At 36.0% G+C, this 17790-nt stretch overlaps 1 protein-coding gene across 1 annotated transcript in view; it reads left to right on the top strand.

Annotated features, from left to right (window-relative positions):
- The window catches only part of LOC104074392 (vacuolar protein sorting-associated protein 13A-like), a gene marked incomplete at both ends in the record, with an annotated part of 46244 nt that extends 29811 nt beyond the window's left edge, over positions 1-16433 (top strand). The window contains 13 exons of the mRNA XM_009574484.1: positions 3996-4112; positions 4206-4309; positions 4756-4923; positions 5583-5890; positions 6626-6773; positions 7607-7757; positions 8724-8848; positions 9740-9909; positions 10533-10753; positions 11949-12181; positions 14611-14703; positions 15213-15569; positions 16332-16433. Coding sequence (XP_009572779.1) covers positions 3996-4112; positions 4206-4309; positions 4756-4923; positions 5583-5890; positions 6626-6773; positions 7607-7757; positions 8724-8848; positions 9740-9909; positions 10533-10753; positions 11949-12181; positions 14611-14703; positions 15213-15569; positions 16332-16433 — 2297 coding nt within the window. The remainder of the gene's footprint in view (positions 1-3995; positions 4113-4205; positions 4310-4755; positions 4924-5582; positions 5891-6625; positions 6774-7606; positions 7758-8723; positions 8849-9739; positions 9910-10532; positions 10754-11948; positions 12182-14610; positions 14704-15212; positions 15570-16331) is intronic.
- Between the last annotated feature and the right edge of the window lie 1357 nt (positions 16434-17790).

Genomic DNA, 17790 nt, shown 5'->3' with positions numbered 1-17790 from the left:
TTTTATTACCTTATATTTGAGGAACACCAATCTCTTGTGAATACCTTGCTTGCTATGGAGTTTTACCATTTTCTGACCAAGGATTCAGCAGGTCTGATTTGTTGATAATGTTGTGCAGGAGCAAATGAACAGATCACCTCCATTTTTTGATCTTGTGTCTGGAAGCTACTTTGAAATGAGTGCTTCTATTAAATCCTCAACATTATGCCAATGACGTTCATTCTGCTCTGAGAAGGATTTCTCTGAGATCTTTGCAGTCATTGCTTGCTGTTAGTTATAAAACACTGAGGGTCCAGCTAGTTATTAAAACAAAAAAGAAGACACACACGCAAATATGATAGATGATAATTCTCAAGATGATTCTAGTTGAAGTATTGTAATACTTACTCTGTGTTACTGATTTCAGTAGTTCCCTCATATGACTGACCTAGTCAACCCGCTGGTACGCTGATGAGATCTTTCTGAGGCTGCCTGCATTCATGATGTTAGTTCTTACAAGCATCTCAAGTTAAACTTCAGTACTAGTTTGGTATCTTTAAACCCCAAGTATCACATTTGCAACATTTGGTGAGATTTTTTTGAGAATGTTAATTTGTGCTGCCTTTACACCCATATTTCTGTTTTGCCAAACAGAAGCGTGTAAGTCTACTGTATGCTCATATTGAGTCATTAATTCACAGTGTTGCTAAAGGTTGATGATTTTGTTGTGGGAGGTTGATGAACTAGTAGCCTGATTGTGTTTTTGAAGAAGAACTTGAGACAGAAACGGTACCTGTATTAGGAAAAAAAATTCAAACTTTTGGGTGCACAGCTCTTCTTGGGATTTGAGTATTTGTTTCCTATATGTACTTAAATGAAATCAGTTCTGTTAAGCATTGTGAAAGGAGAGGTAATTGTCATGTCTGGAGCAAAACACATCATAAACAAAATGAGAGAAAATAAGGTTTGTAGCCTCTGTTTTTGGGGGGGAAATGGAGAAAGATGAAAGAGAATATTTGCCTTAGGATGCTGAGAGATCAGTTGGGATGAGATGCGGGAAAAATATTAGTATGTCACACAGCCATTGTCTTTCAGCTGATGATTTTTTTAGTTCCTCAGCTCGTTCTTTGAAGGTATTTTGTAGGTCTTCATTGCATAATAGAACTGAGAAGTAAAAGGTGGAATAATTGCTCTGTGAAAAAAAAATTCTTCCATTTAACTGAATTTTTAAAGGGTTTTTTTTTTGTGAGATTGTTCTCATTCATGGTGGTTATTTGATTTCGGTTATACAGGGACATGCCTGGACACTAGATGAAATACCATTTGTGTACCTATGATACTCTGTGAACCTAAAGGGTTCTGTTCTGTGGCTTACTAAGAGCTGTGGACAGAGATTCAGCACTTCTGTATCTTTGAACCATTTTGCTAGGCAGGCAAGCACTGAAGTGTTTGGTATTTTAAGAATTCTTGGAGGCAAAGGATTAAATTAATTTGTGTATTAACATGCAACAATTTAGACTTTACACAGCTGAAAAGCTTTCATAGGTGATCATGGAGCAGATTCTTCTGGAAACTAATGCTAAGGCACATGGAAAATAAAGACGTGATTAGTGACAGCCAACATGGCTTCACTAGGGGCAAATCGTGCCTGACAGATTTGGTGGCCTTCTGCAATGGGACTACAGCGTTGGTGGATAAGGGAAGAGCAACTGACGTCATCTACCTGGACTTGTGCAAAGCATTTGACACTGTTCCACAGGACATCCTTGTCTCTGAATTGGAGGGACATGGATTTGATGGGTGGACCACTTGGTGGATAAGGAATTGGCCGCACTCAAAATGTTGCGGTCAGCGGCTCTATGTCCAAGTGGAGACCAGTGACGAGTGACGTTCCTCAGGGGTTGGTATTGGGACCGGCATTGTTTAATATCTTTGTCGGTGACATGGACAGTGGGATTGAGTGCACCCTTAGCAAGTTTGCTGACGATGCCAAGCTGCGTGGTGCGGCTGACACGCTGGAGGGAAGGGTTGCCATCCAGAAGGACCTTGACAGGCTTGAGGGGTGGGCCTGTGCGAACCTCATGAAGTTCAACAAGGCCAAGTGCAAAGTCCTGCGCCTGGGTTGAGGCAATCCCAAGCACAAGTACAGGCTGGGTGGAGAATGGGTTGAGAGCAGCCCTGAGGAGAAGGACGTGAGGGTATTGGTTGATGAGAAGCTCAACACAACCTGGCAGCGTGTGCTTGCAGCCCAGAAGGCCAATCGTATCCTGGGCTGCATCAAAAGAAGCATGACCAGCAGGTTGAGGGAGGTGATTCTGCCCCTCTACTCTGCTCTGGTGAGACCCCACCTGGAGTACTGCATTCAGCTCTGGGGCCCCCAACATAAGAAGGACATGGACCTGTTGGATTGGGTCCAGAGGAGGACCACGAAGGTGATCAGAGGGGTGGAGCATCTCTCCTATGAAGACAGGCTGAGAGAGTTGGGGTTGTTCAGACCGGAGAAAAAAGGCTCCAGGGAGACCTTATAGCAGCCTTCCAGTACCTGAAGGGGACCTACAAGAAGGCTGGAGAGGGACTTTTTTACAAGGGCCTGTAGTGATAGGACAAGGGGTAATGGCTTTAAACTGAAAGAGGTAAGATCTAGGTTAAATATAAAGAAGAAATCCTTCGCTGTGAGAGTGGTGAGGCACTGGAACAGGTTGCCCAGAGAAGATGTGGATGCCCCATTCCTGGAAGTGTTAAAGGCCATGTTGGATGGGGCTTTGAGCAATCTGGGCTAGTGGAAGGTGTCCCTGCCTAGGTCTTTAAGGTCCCTTCCAGCCCAAACCATTCTATGATTCTTCTCCGTCCTTCTCCCCCACTCCTGTACAACTGTGCAAACTAAACTTTGACTGAGGGTAGTTATTGGTTAATTTACAGTGGCTTGTCTTCTGTTAGCAACATACAGTAAAATGATGTGACTGAAGCTGGTGTATTTATGGAACCATAGCTTGATTGTGAGGGTTGAGAAAGTGTTAACCTACTCACACACAATACTTAAAGGTAACATCTCATCTGAAAACCTAGGGGTGGAAAAATGGGTTGAATGTTTATTACTTTTAATTTTGCTGCTTTTAGCTTTGTGTATAGATTACCTATAAGAATTTACCACATAGAACTCAAAGTCCCTGAATACAAGATATGATATTTCCCTTCATTTGAAGTAGTGTATAACATTACCTCAGATTTGACTTTCAGAAAAAATGGACCAAGTTATTGCCCGAGTCCCTTACCTCTTGACTTCTGTATTTAGCACTGTACCTGCAGATAATGTTGTGTGGCATCAGTCACGTCTCCTCAAAACAAACAGAGATTATTTCTGTTAACATGAAATAGAATATTTTTACTCTTACTCAGTTTTGGGGAAACCAAAAATGGACTAAATATTTGGACATCTCTGTTCTGAAAGGCACTATATTTGTGCTTGTATCTTTTGTAGGTCTTAAGGTTGCCCATACTCATTTCGAAGGACGCCCACTGTCCCTTCTCTTCAATGGCTAGTTATATTACTGGTATTTTCATGTTTGAACCTTAAGTTTAGAAAATATAGGTTGTGGAGATTTAATAAAAAATCACCTATCGTATGTAAACAAGACCATTGATTGCAGATGACTAATCAACAGACCAGATAGTGTATTAATGTAGCTATCATGTTACCACTATTCGAAGTAAACTGCTTAGTCCTGAATAACCTATCTCTAATTTTGCATTCTGCTGTGTAGATGTATATTAAATGTATTTCTTGCAGTTAATAAAATACTGATGTTGATTACCACAGTTTGTGAAGCACATGAGGATTCCTGTGTGTGCAATCCTGTATATACAATTCCTTTGTGTCGTATTTGCTAGTATCGGTGCAGTGCATTTTGCCAGTGCTGGAGGCTTGATGCAAACAAGGCTTTGGGGAAGGGATATACTGAAACACTACATTTCCTCCCTGAAGAACTGTAATTTTTATTATTTTGTATTTCTCACAGCATCAAAAAAATCGAAGTATGAAGATGTTGTTGACCTCAATATCTGTGCGGATTTATCCTGTTTACGTATCTTTATTAGAGAGAAAAAACATAGAATAGCTGAAATTCACATTGAAGGTAGGAACAAAACTTCAGTCACAAAGGCACAAAACTTCATAACCAGGATAGTCTCTAGATTTTGTATGTCTCTTTTTTTTTTTTTTTTCTTAGGTCTGGATAGCCAAGTGATCATGAAGAAAGCAGCAACAGAGGTGACTGCAAAATTAAAGAACATCATTATTGTGGATTCTGATGAGATGGCATTGTATAAAAAGGTATGCATCTGCTTGTATCACTGATTTCTGAATAGTATAGAGATGCTAAATTGAACTTAATTTGTGGACTGTACTCTTTAACTGTGATTTTTTTTTTTTTTTTTAAATAATGTTTTATGTATTTGCTGGGAGCATTATCCACTATAGGCAGACTGATTTTGCCTGCACAACCAGTGATTGTTAGGCCGACATTGGTTTTGTGCAACTGTGATGCCCAGCTGCTCATTACACTCCTTATTTTGTTGACTTTAATGGACAGAATTATTCAAGCTGAGATTCCAACTGAATATTTTTGGCTATTTCAAGGGTTTTTTTTTTTCTTCATTTATTGTTGAGATATTTGAAGTAAAAATGTCTTAGAAGTGTGAGGTACTACGTTTTATTTTGGAATTCAGTTCCTCCAGCATGTTTTTACAGTAGAGATGCTCTTTTTTTTTCTTCCTAAGGCTCTTTACATCACAGGAAAAGAAGTCTTCAACTTTAGAATGATATCGTATGTGAATGCTACAGATGGCATTGCATATACAAATATGGATGTTGTTGACAATCGTGTTTACCTAACTGTTGGGTGTATTCAAGTAGTTTTTGTCAACAAGTTTGTTTCATCTATTTTGGTAAGTTAAATTTTCCAGATACTGTTCCTTAGCATTCAGATAACTGTCAGAGCTAGAAAAGCATAAAGCATTGCATATGGGATGGTGCCCGTTTGTGTAAGAACTCTTATATACTATTGTAAAAACTTCACTGGGATTGGTGGTTGGGCTATTTACCTTTCTTCTCCATATGTTTGTTTTTGTGGAGTGGGTGGCTAAGCAACAATATTTGCTGCTATTGTTAGTAATTTTTTTCTTTAAGTGACTTGTGTCAGCTTTTAGATATACACACTGCTCATTGTTTATAACACTGAAATATAAGTAATAAACCATGAAAATTAATGCCTTTTCCAATTAATGCCTTTTCCATAAATTCTGCTAATTAAATCTATCTTTTACTCTCCATATGAGTAAACAAAACGTGATTCATACAAGTCATGTTACAAGGTCATTGCTGTTACCATCTGATTTGCCAAATATTTAGTATGGAAATTTATTTTTGTATCTATGCATACTTTACCATATTTTGAGGGGGGATTATCCCATTAAAGAATTCAGAAAAAGTGCGTAGCAAAAATAGTATCTTAAGATGGTTTGCTATTTAAAAAACTATGATTCTCAGTGTTTTTGAAGTAGTGTAATTCTTAATAAAATTCCCAAGATCTTTATTCTTTTCCTAGGCTTTTATAAATAACTTTCAAGCCGCCAAGGAAGCTCTTACTGAGGCAACTGTTCAAGCAGCAGAGAAAGCAGCTACAGGTGTAAAAGAACTAGCGGAGCGTAGCTCCCGTTTGGCACTAGATATCAATATTAAAGCACCTGTTGTGATAGTTCCACAGTCAGCAATGTCTGCGAATGTCCTGGTGGCTGATCTTGGTCTAATCACTGTGAAGAACCAATTCTTTATTGCTAAAACAAAAACACGGTATAATCTCCCACCTGTTGTTGACTCTATGACGGTGAAATTGAGTGAACTGAAGTTATACAGGTAATGTAGTGTCAAGATTTTTTTTAAATTTCTGTAATGCTTTTGGGGTACTTCAGTTGGAGAGCTTTGAGAAGTTCTTATCAAAATAATTAGTTAATGGTTGGTGCTTGATGGATAGACTATTATCTTGAAATATAACAGCAAATTAATAGAGATTTTGTAAAAGCAGTTAAAATGGGTGGTTTAGAAGAAATAGCAATCTATACATCTTTTAATAGAAGCAAATGTTTGTTTAGGGAATACTGTGTAGAATAATAGACTTATGTATCATTCACTACTTTGGGACAGGTTATACCCATTTGTAAATGGCTATCTTGATGGGGTTTTCAAGCTATACATAGCAAGAAAGATATCAAGTAAGATAGCCGTAAAGAAGTGTTTGAAAATGAGCCTTGGTGCAGGGTATTGGGAGGGGGAGAGGGAAGGGAAGGGGATTTTCAAACACAGTTGAAGAGTACTGGAGAAAGAAGAAATTGCCCTGCGGTGGAGAGCAGGTAAGAGATCCGAACTTGCAAAAAGTTAGTATGTTGCGTGCCTGGTATGTGCCTGATGTGTCTCCTTCCTGCCAAGAAAAGATGTCTAGTTGGTGGAGTAAGGCTTTAACGAGAGATACTAAGAGTAGTATGAATACTGTTTTACAGTACTACTCACAAAGGTGAGGAAAAGACAGAAATGTGTTTGTTAGAATGTGTAAGTGAAGTATATCAAGCTCGGAGTATTTTGTTTCTGTTACAGATCATACTATGAGCAGGGTTCACTGCAAACTGAAGTACAGTTGCTGCAGCCACTCAATCTGGAAGTAGCTGTTGAACGAAATTTAGCTGCTGCATGGTATAATGAAGTTCCTGATATTGAAATATCTGGCCGACTCAAGCCTATGAATGTAAGCACTCATTTCTGAAACAGTTGTTAAAGTATCTGTGGAAAATAGCTTCATTTTTCTGTCCATAAAGTCCAACTTTCTTAGCTAAGGTATTGTTTGATTTCAAGACATATAGGTAGAGTGGATTTTGTTGTTTCATAGGGAAGAAGGAAGCTTTCTGTTCTAATCTAAGCTCTGTATTTCATCTGTGATACTGCAAGCAGACTTTGTACTATATATTACTGTTGCTAGTTAGAAATGGGTATGCTATTATACCCTTCTTTTACCTGTCAGTTAGTATCTTTCAAAGAACGATTGGAAAAAGTTGGGGTTTATTGGTCTGTTCGTTAGCAGCGCTGTCACCTGCTGAATTCGTATCCATGACAAGCATAAGTAAGTTAGTGCACGTTCTCATTTAAATTTAACATCAAAAAGTATAAAGCCTATCAGTTGTATGAGGAAAACCAATTTGCCAAATTTTGAAATAGAACTGGTAACCATTACTGTAAAAAAAAAAACCATTACATTGTGACTAAATGCGGATAACAATTTTGAGTGACTATAAGTCAAACCATATGTGTACAATTTCTAACATTCAATTTCTAGATTATAGCTTTGTAAAGAAAGTTTGTAGACAAAACCAAAATAATGTTTGAATGACTTCTGATTTCTACAAGTTACTGTAAGGGGTTGTGGGGATTTGAGAAAAACATTTTACTTTGTTCTTTAGTCTCCTAAACAAAGACTCAGATGAGATTAACTTGGTTTATCTGTTTATTTGTAAACTTAGGTTTTAGTTACCAGAAGTTTCATGAACTGAGTTGTTCTGAGTTTAATAACAATCTTTTTTTAAGCTAATTCTCAGTCAGGAAGATATTACCACAATATTGAGGACACTAAATGAGAATATAGGTGCAAGCTCTGGTGCATCAACATCTTTACCAGAACCGAAAGATACGACTAGCCATTGTAGTGATATGCGTAGTATTTCACAGCACTCTGCAGGTAATGTTTTCTAAAATTACGTGTGGTCTAGCATTTTTAGGTATTATTGTAATTTATTATTTCTGTTGGAATTGCCTTTATGAAAGGATGCCAGATTCAGGATTTTTAACAGCATGCCTCTATTATCCTGACATTGTGGTTTGAGCTATAGCCAACAATAATGATAATGAATAGGAGCAACTGGGCCACTGTAGTGAGTTTTGTAGCATGATGTGTTTTAATGTGTTTTAATGTTTTAACTGTCTTGTTCTGCTGGCAATAATGCAGTGAGCACCTAAAAGTCTGTCAGCTGCATTTGGTAACATCCCAACTTTGGAAAGTTGCTATGTTACACTTTTTCCTGTGTGTGCTGGTTCTGTTCCTGTTCAGTTTTGGTTCTGTTCCTGTTCAGTTTTGGTTCTGTTCCTGTTCAGTTTTGGTTCTGTTCCTGTTCAGTTTTGGTTCTGTTTGTCTTGTCATAATGATGGCATCCCTAAAAGTTGTTCCTATTCAGTAGGCATCATTGCCATAAGCTGTTCAGCACACACTAAAAAAAAGCAAGTGAGGTTAAGAAAAGAATCTTTTGTTGAACTCTTCTATTAAATGTGAAAAATAGCAAAAACGTGGCAAGATAAACAAATGAAGATGGAAGTAAACTTGTATTCTTTGTAACATTCTTGCACACAGTACCATATAACATTAAGGGAAGTTGTACATTTATGTCTTAAAGATGGTAAAAATTGCATGTAGAATATGTAAGTGGAGTATTTTCTTTTCTCAAACTTTGTGTGATTTTGCCAAAAGTAATTACAGAGAGCATGATAAACATGTCCTAAGTGTGAATGGACTTACATGTGGAGGAAAAGGGAGGTGGTTGTTTTTATAGTCATTAGGGAGGATGTTGGTTTGGGTTTGTTCGGGTTTTTTTCACTTATTTGCAGTCAGGCAATTTTCTTTAATATTAAGTGTTTTTCTAATTTCTGAAAGGTGTAACTGTTGTGACATCAGCTGTGGTGGAATTGCATTCACCTGTGAAAATAAAAACAACACTGAAACTGGACTTCAGATTCGACTCTCTCACTTTAGTATTGTATAGTCCAAACTCAAAACAGGTGAGTATCATTTTGGTTACAAAGAGAAAGAAACAGCTTTAAGGTTGCCTAGAGTCCTGGAAATTCTGAACAGGAATAGTTTAATTTATGAGCAGAGAAATTGATTTCTAGCAATAGTAACAAACGCCATGGAAATTATAAACAGTTATTTTAACTAAATCACGTGGCAGATATTACAGGAAAGAGAATAACCAGTGGTAGCACATAATATGTGGCATCTTCTGTGATCTGACTGAAAATTTGTTGGAAACTTATCTTAGTTTGAAATACAGTTTGGGAAGAAAAAAATGCAGAGGGATCCAACCTATTCTTTAGTTACACACACACATGTGTGGACACGCACATATATATAAATAAAATTGTGGAGAGAGATTTAAAATTTGTATTATAGTATGAATGCATTTTTATTCTTCTTGGTTTAAATTTACAAAACTTGTCAGCAAATTTCTGCTTAAAAGTTTGGTAATATTTTATTGTAAACTTATAGTCTGTTATTTTAGATTTTGAACAATTTTCCAGCATCTGGCTAAACACTATGTAGTCAGAAGAGACAAAACTTAATTTTTTATTTGGTGTCTTTGTATATACTATGTATTTTTAAACAGCAAAAAAACCAAAATTGCTTATGCTAATTCTGCTTTCTTTTAAACATTGTCTTGTTCTCACTAATGTAAGCGTGCTTTAGCAAGCTGGTAGAAGGGTAAAGCTTTGCTTTTTTTAGTTTACTCTGTAGTTACTGATTTTTGTTGTCTTTTGAATTACCAGTGGGTTTATTTAACACATTATTATTAGAAATCTTACCAGTTAGAATAAAGCTGTATATCACACCTGTGTTTTATTTCCATTACCTGTTAGCAAATCTACAAACGTATTTTCATTTGATTGAAACAGGTTACAAATTTGGATCAGAGAGATGACCTTTTGAAGCTTGCAGAGTTTAAGTTAGTTTTGATGTCAGCTGCTGTGAAAATGTTATCAGATGGTTCAATGAATGCTTCAGTCAAGCTGGCAAACTGTACATTAGATGATAAAAGACAGTCAATCCAGAAGGCTACACCAAGGTCTGTATTTTGACATAAATTACTGTTTATTGGAGTTTGACAAAGAGTTCCAAATGTTTCCATTTTAGTATTTTGTTAAAACTGCAATTGTTTTGGTGTAGATGGTTCTTGAAGTACATGTTACTGTAGACTTGTGTCTTACTTGCCTTTTGTTCCACATGTTGTTTATGAGAGACCAATATAAACGCTAGAAACAAACTTTAAATATGAAATAAAACAAACTTTAAATATGAAATTAATAAATGCATATAGAAACAAATTCCAGTTTCAGCTTTAATAAACCACTGGCCAAGTTAAGACTAAGATTTTTTTTTTTTTTCATGAAGAGTAACAAACTTCAGTAAAGTATAATAATTTTGTTATGTAAATAAGGAATTGTGATGGTTTGACTTGTTAAAATTATGAACACATTTAGTTGCCAATATGTGGGAGTCCAGTTAGTTTTGAAGTTTTATAGAATTTATGTTAATGTTTTTATTGGTCAAGTTTTAAAATTTTTGGTGTTGCTTTTTAAATTCCCTCTTGTTAATGTATTGCAACTGGAGTGAGAATCTTGAGTGTTTTTCAGTATTTATGGCTGGTTTTTTATTGTCTCATTAAATGCTGCTTTAATGGTCTTTCAGGATGGTGGAAATGAAACATGGATTTGAAAAGAAAGTTATGGTGGATATAAGCTATAAGCAGGGGAGAGATGGCACTGTTCTTGATGTGATTGTTCAAGAGATATACCTTTGTGCAAGCATGGAATTTCTACTTACTGTTGCAGATATATTCCTAAAGGCTAATGCAGAAAGTGCTGCTGCACAGAGAAATCTCAAACAGTCATTACCTTTAAAGGAGCAAGGTATATACTGGAAATATTTTAAAATTTATATTTAAATCTCCATTTAATTTTGGTATTATAATACTATTTAAAAAATTATAATACTCCTTTTATGCTATTTCCGGTGTTTGTGTGTATAGAGAGCTTCTTTTAACCATTGATGTTTCTTTCTTTGCATCATGGAAATTGGTTTATGTCCCTTGGTCTTTATTTCCAAATGAAGTTTTGTCTTACCAGACAAAGGAAATACCTAAAAATGTATGTCTAAAATAAAATAAAATGGGAAAGGACAACTACAGCTGGCACTCTCTAAGTTTGTTTGGCTATCCTTGTAGTCTAAATGAAGTTTATAATGATGATTGCCACCATTATTTTCATCCTTCCTGAGAACGATAGAGCATATTATATTATGCTTAAATGGGAATTCAGTCTGCCAGATATTGCTGTCTAGAAATGTTGTCATTTCACTTGTGCACTGATGCGTGTTTCTTTTAGCTTGAGTGCCCAATTTGGTCTTTCTAGTGCATGACCCTATACTTGACATCAGAAATTAGTCCACTGGAGCATCAGAGCAGGAAATGGGCTATTTATGCTTCCAGACCTCAGGTAGTTCACATCAGGTCTGCAAAGCAAGTCCCTTTTTTTGTTTTTGTTTTCCTGTACCCTAAATATCTTAGTTGTGTCCACCTCAGCTAGGCCTACTGTGATTATTTAGTAGATGAGCAAAATCTAAACAAATTAGGAAGTCTTACATATGAATATTGGTACTGCAAATGGTTACATCAAGCAGTAGTAAATGCTGCATTATTGTGCTATGGAAAAATGTGTGTTTTGCTGCTCCAGAAAGCAGAAAATGTGTCCAGCATTTTCATAAGACCCTATCATAGCTGGCCGATGTAGATATTTAGTGAAGCTGATACATTTGCTAGTGTCAGAGGTAATAACAGTGGTGATACCGTTATCCTTTCCATTTTGACAAAGAAGCTTTGTGGAATCTTTTGTTGTATCTGAAAGTAATTAGAGCTTTAATGGTTTTGAATCTCCAGTGAAGAGCCTAGAAATAAGGCAGTTGCAGGGATCTACAGGTTTTCTGACACTAGTTATGCTAGATCTTATCACTAAATCTTTAAAACTTTTCTACAAGTTGCAAGAGATACGTAAATAATGACAATTTAATCTTTGAACAATTAGTCTAACCTAATTTATGTTTTTGAAGCACCTGTGCAGCCTGTATCTACAATGGAAGTGAACATTGTTGTTAAAAATCCAGAGATTGTGTTTGTGGCCGATTTAACAAGAAGTGATGCTCCTGCATTGGTGGTTACAACACAGTGTGAGGTCTTCATTAAAAATAGTCCCGAAAGGTATAGCATGACAGCTGCTGTTAAAGAGATACAAATGAAAGCATGCCCATTTCTTCCAGAAAAAAGGAAAGGGAACATCACTACGGTGAGTTTGCAAACATCCAGTTTGTATTTAGAAGGTGCTGTGTAACTTACACTACTAGAATGCAAGTTATTTCTGAAGCTTTTATCATTGGAATGTATATTACAGATATATGAGTAAAATTTTGTGGCTAACTTATTTTATTGATTTTTTTTTTTCTGTTTTGTCTGATATGCCAAAAGCATCTTCTTGATCTGTAGTTTTGAGGTTTGCTTTGTATGACAAGCTAAAACTAAGAGCCCAGAGGAGTAAAATGTTAATAATCTCTTACATCCTGTGGAAGCCAACCAAATAGAATTTTATGAGTGTACACTATTTCAAATGCAATGTAGTAAATTTGGAATACTTTCAGTCTGAAACTTTGCATTAAAAAGCTATGTAAGTGAATAACAAAGGGTCACAGACAGAATGGGGATTATGAAATAGGTTACTTATGGTATGCTGTTCATAAATTCCTTTGTGTTAAGGTCCATAGATCCATTATACTGAAACTGCCTGTTTATATTTTGGCCACAGAATCAGACTTGTTAGTTACTGGCCGGGTGGGAATGCACTGAGTCCTGGAACTTCTTACAGCTTTTCTGCCTCTACAGCAGACTACACCTCAGTTAACTCTGTACTGATATTGTTGTATCAGAGAAAAAATTCAATTTGACAGTGTGTCCAACTGTTATCTGTGTCCTCAGACCACAGATGAATTTTGAAGAACGAGTCTTTTCAGCTCTGTGTTAATGCCTGCTTACTTTATGGAAAGACCAAAGCTATAAGTACAAAGGACTGGGGGACTTCCACTTCATCACCTTATCAGATACTTTCATAGCAGCTCAGTTTACTCCTTGGGTAGACAGAGTCTTTGATTACATTAATCTGTTAACAATCTAGTCATTGAGAAAGTGATGCACTTGCACTGATAGCCCCACACAATCCAAAACTTGCTTGAGTTCCACGTAGCTGGCGAATGTGGCACGAATTAGAAGGCTTCACACCAAGCTTTCCCTCTTACGGGAACATCTTCTGCCAGAATCTCTTATCTCAGCCGTAGAAATAGAGAAAAAGACCTGTATCTGACAGGGTGCTTGTGCTATAAAGAGGGAAAAAAGTTCAGAGGACCTTAGTTTTGATGCTTAAAACAGTACCTTCTTTGGAAGATTCAGAAAGTTCTTGAGAGAGTAGTAGAGGTCAAAAAAGACGTTCTCTGTAGGTAGCAGCATAACTGCCCCTTTTGAAAACATGTATGTAAGGAAATCTCTGAATCCAGGTTTTCTGTAAACAGTACGATTTCAGTCTGGGAAAATAATCAGAGAAGTAGAGATTCAGATGACGTTTCATGTCCGCTTTTAGTCAAGATAGAAGATGTATGATATGAGGTTACATGAAGATTACAAGATTTCTGAAGGCTGATATTGATGTGAAGATTTTATATTGCCTAAACTTTGGGGAGACTAGTGATAGACGAATTCATCCTCCTGATGAATAGGTTTCTCCAGATACTCAGGAAGCTAGCCTCTGGATTTAGAGTAGCACAAGTGATGACATTCTTTCTCTACATTTCTCACATGTACCTCGGTCTAAAGAAGAGTATGTTATTTTTCATTCCTGGCTGTAACACAGAAGAAGAATAAAAAAATAATTTGAGCAGCAGAGGATAAAATAATAATAATATAGACAAAAAATTCTGTTAGATCAAACTCACTTGGGAAAAGTGTGGTAAAACTGATTTATTTGGGGTGTTTCTGTGCCCCCAGCATCTGATTCAGATATGGACAGAGATGTCGGGAAAGATTGCAAAATCAGTATGGTTTGAAATTACTGTTTTTGAAAGACTTATCTTCTCAGGTAGGGACTGGAGAGCAAATTTTCCTGTCAATACAGTATCAGTAGAGTCTAACTACATTTGAGTGCTTTATTAATCACATAGCACAATGATTTTGTTTATAGCGTACCTTAGATTTGGTTTTGGTAAACCTTGGCAAGTGGGAGTATGCAAGGACTGATTGTAAAATAAAACTGAAACTGAGTGATTGTGATTTAAACAGTGATATTTTTATTCAGGAAAACTGTAACTGTTGTTGCTGTGTTGCCCTTAACTGAAAAGTGTGGTTCTCCTCAAAAGTCACAGGCATGATGATGTGGTGTATTTGAAGACAGCTGCAGATTTTACCTAAAGAATGGAGTTACTGAAGTGTAATGCATTTTACTGTAGCTGACATTTGAATCTTTAATGATTGAGAATGGCTGAGGTGATGCTTCTGATACTTTTTTTTTCTCTTTACGTTTGAACATGTTATTAGTGTTCAGATTACTCTTAATTTTGAAGAACCAAATAATGATAACTTTTCCTTTCAGCACTTTTGATGTGTAGTGTTTAAAAGTATATGATTTTTAGAAGATTTTTTTCTCTATTTAACGTGTGTTTTTACTCTTTCGTCTAGGTATTACAGCCTTGTGACTTCTTCTTTGAAATGAAACAGTCAGGTACTAATCCACAGACAGCTGATCTAACGATTAAATCTCTAACAATAAAAGTAGGTAGACTTTTATTGTGTTTTTAGTTCTCTACTACTTCCTGCTCAGAAGGCTTTGAAGTTGCTTACGGGATATGTTTCTCAAAAAAAAAAATATCATGAATTACTGAAGTGGGGAGTTGTTTCTGTTCTTCATCAGGTCACCTACCTGTTTAGCATGTGAAAATAAACAAAATTGAAAATTAATGATTGTGTCACAATGCTTTGCTTTTGGAATCTGTGTTTTATAAACTGGCCTGATGTGCAGAGATAAGTTTTGAAGTGTTCAGGTAGAGCATTGGATGATGTAGTTTAGAAAGTTCCCATCTGGAAGAAAGCCAGGGGTTGAAAATCTGAATAGGTTGAACTGTAGCTTGTGGAAAGGAATGAGTTTTCAAACATAAGAGTCCTGTAGAGAACAGAAGTGTTTTGTTAGTGTAACATACTCATTATAATTTTGTGTCTGGAAGTAGCTGACTTTTTCCTGTACTAGCTTCTAACTTCCAATTATTCCAACTTCTTATTTGTAGGTTTCACCAATAATCATAAACACAGTAATTACTATTACATCAGCCCTTTATCAAACTGCAGAAACAACAGAAGAAGAAATTAGTCAAATTCCTCCAGACTTGTGGAATAAGAAAGATATAAAAAATCTAAAGATGTGGTTTCTTGAAGAGTCAAATGAAAATGAAGATACAAATCCAACTGCTGAACTGGTTCCCACAGGAGAGTCATTGAAAATGAATATAGAATCTGTTTTTCTAACACTTGAAGCTGGGGTTGGGCACCGAACTGTGCCAATGCTTTTAGCCAAGTCCTCATTTCTCGGAGAAGTCAAAAACTGGAGGACTCTAATCAACCTACGTTCTCGTCTTGAGCTAGAGGTGAGGAATCCTACATAAGAAAGAGAAGTGTTCTTAAGATATTAAACCTGATATGTTATTTAGACAATAGAAGAAAAATAATCCGTGTATTTGATGACTAAACTCCTGCAGATACATATTGTGGGAGCAGGATGGGAATGAAGTGTTAAGGTAGTTAAAATGAAAATCTAATGCATTAGATGTAATGTATTAATGGCAGTAATTGGTGTTATATAATCTCACATTTACACTCTACACAAGTTCCCAAAGGCCTGTTGCATCAGTATTTAATTTTGGAGTAGCAACTGGCTAAAACTCTTTGACAATCTTAATTTAAGATTACAGTAGAATATATTTATGTGTCGTTTCTATAAAATACTAGTACCAGTGGTACCACTGTTGTACATAAAATGTCCAAACTGGCTCATATTTGGAAATTAGTGACATAAAATTCAGTGGTGGTTGTAGGTGGATTCTTCCTTATTTATGGTGCTTTAGATTCCAGTGCCTACAGTTTAAGCCAAAATTATATTTTAAGTGACACACCTTATACCACTTATTTGGAAGCGGGTCTTTTAGCTTAGCTGCCTCATTTATTTCTCTAATGCATTTGCTTCATCTTATAGTGGGATCTGAAAGTGCAGTCAGATTATAAATCTTTTGTATTACCAAAGTAATTTATATATTTGTAAATCAGAATTTAAAATCTTTTAAAATCTGTAAGAGCTTTCATTGATTTAACAGTTGTGTGTAATTTCATAATTGACTTCTGCTTTTCGATAGGTACACTATTTTAACGAGATGTTTGGGGTGTGGGAACCTTTGCTTGAACCACTGGAAGTTGAGAAGACTGATTTATTCAAACCATGGATTCTTGAAATCAAGGTATATTTTCCAAAGCTGAACTCAAATCTTCCATTTCAATACCTTAGAAAAAACAAATGCTCTGCACCTTACATTGCTGAGACTAATCTAACAATTTTGTTCCTCCTTGTTGTTTACTGAGACTTTTTTTCCCAATTAGTGAATGAAACCAGCTCTGGCACAAGTGAAGATCCAGACTCACAGGTCTTTTAAATAGTATTGTCTTTCAGGTGGCAAGAAGATTTGATTCCAGTTGCACTAGATAACCATAATGGCTTTTTATCAGTTTCTCTAAAGTTAGGTCATATGCTAATGATGCATTCAGTGACTTTGGAAAGACAGAAGACCACTCAATTCATTCCACAGTAGTATCTGTAGCAGAAATGTATTGGAAAAACTGATACATGTTATTGACTAGCACGAAGTGCACTGTGGGAATAGTGCTCTTACCGCTTCAGTTCTGTCTTTCATAAGGAAATAGTCTAGATTCTAGTCTCAAAGTAGATAAGCATTTATCTAAGGAAAGGAGATACTTTTTTTTTTCCTTTCCCTCTCGCCTTCTGTTTTAACTGTTTAATTGCATTGTTTTCTGATTTTTTCAAAACTTTTCAAGTATTTTTAGCTGAGAGGTTGCTGGGAATGGAAAAATCGCCCTTTTCCTAGGACTGTCATTATGAAACAACTTTCTACAGTGATGGCCTCAGAAGGGTAAAGATTATGGACTGAGATATTGCAATTAAGAAATTGCTATTAAAAATATTCCTAAGAATTTTCCAGAAAGATATGAGACCTAATGCAGGAGAAAGGTAGAAGATAGTGAGTCAAACCTTGTATCTTCTTCCCTAGATTTGAAATACAACATTTGGAAATAAATAATTTCCAGAAGTGTTGAAGGCCAGGAAAATATATTCCATGTGATTTTTATTTTTTTCCTTCAAACAAATGAAAACGTAAAAAATAAGTATTTGGTTTGGAAACATACAAAAACTAAATTTGGGGTTACTGTTTTAAGAATAGGAAATCGATTATGTATAGTTGTTTTTAAACAGCATTATTAGATATGTTAAGATGAATATTTTCACACAGCATTTACTGGATATGTCAGTAGTTAATATATCTAAGTGTATGTTCTTTATTTTTGAATAATCATAAATTTAGCTATTGTTATTGGAATTTTATTGACTTCTGAAATATATCTTTTGCTTTTTGCCTTCTTTATTCTCTCCCTCTTTTGTTTTTATTTGAGTCTAAAAACATGAACAAAAAAAGGAAAACCATAGCAGGACATAGAAGTCGGAAAGGGAGAGAAAGAAGGTTTTGAGGTGAAACTTGCTTCTACAGAAGGAGTGGTCAGATAAGAATTCTTTAAAAATCTCCT

The sequence above is a fragment of the Fulmarus glacialis genome, unplaced genomic scaffold (assembly GCF_000690835.1).
Source record: "Fulmarus glacialis isolate BGI_N327 unplaced genomic scaffold, ASM69083v1 scaffold35953, whole genome shotgun sequence".
Classification (NCBI taxonomy): Eukaryota; Metazoa; Chordata; class Aves; order Procellariiformes; family Procellariidae; genus Fulmarus; species Fulmarus glacialis.
This window is presented reverse-complemented; position numbering and strand designations above follow the sequence as displayed.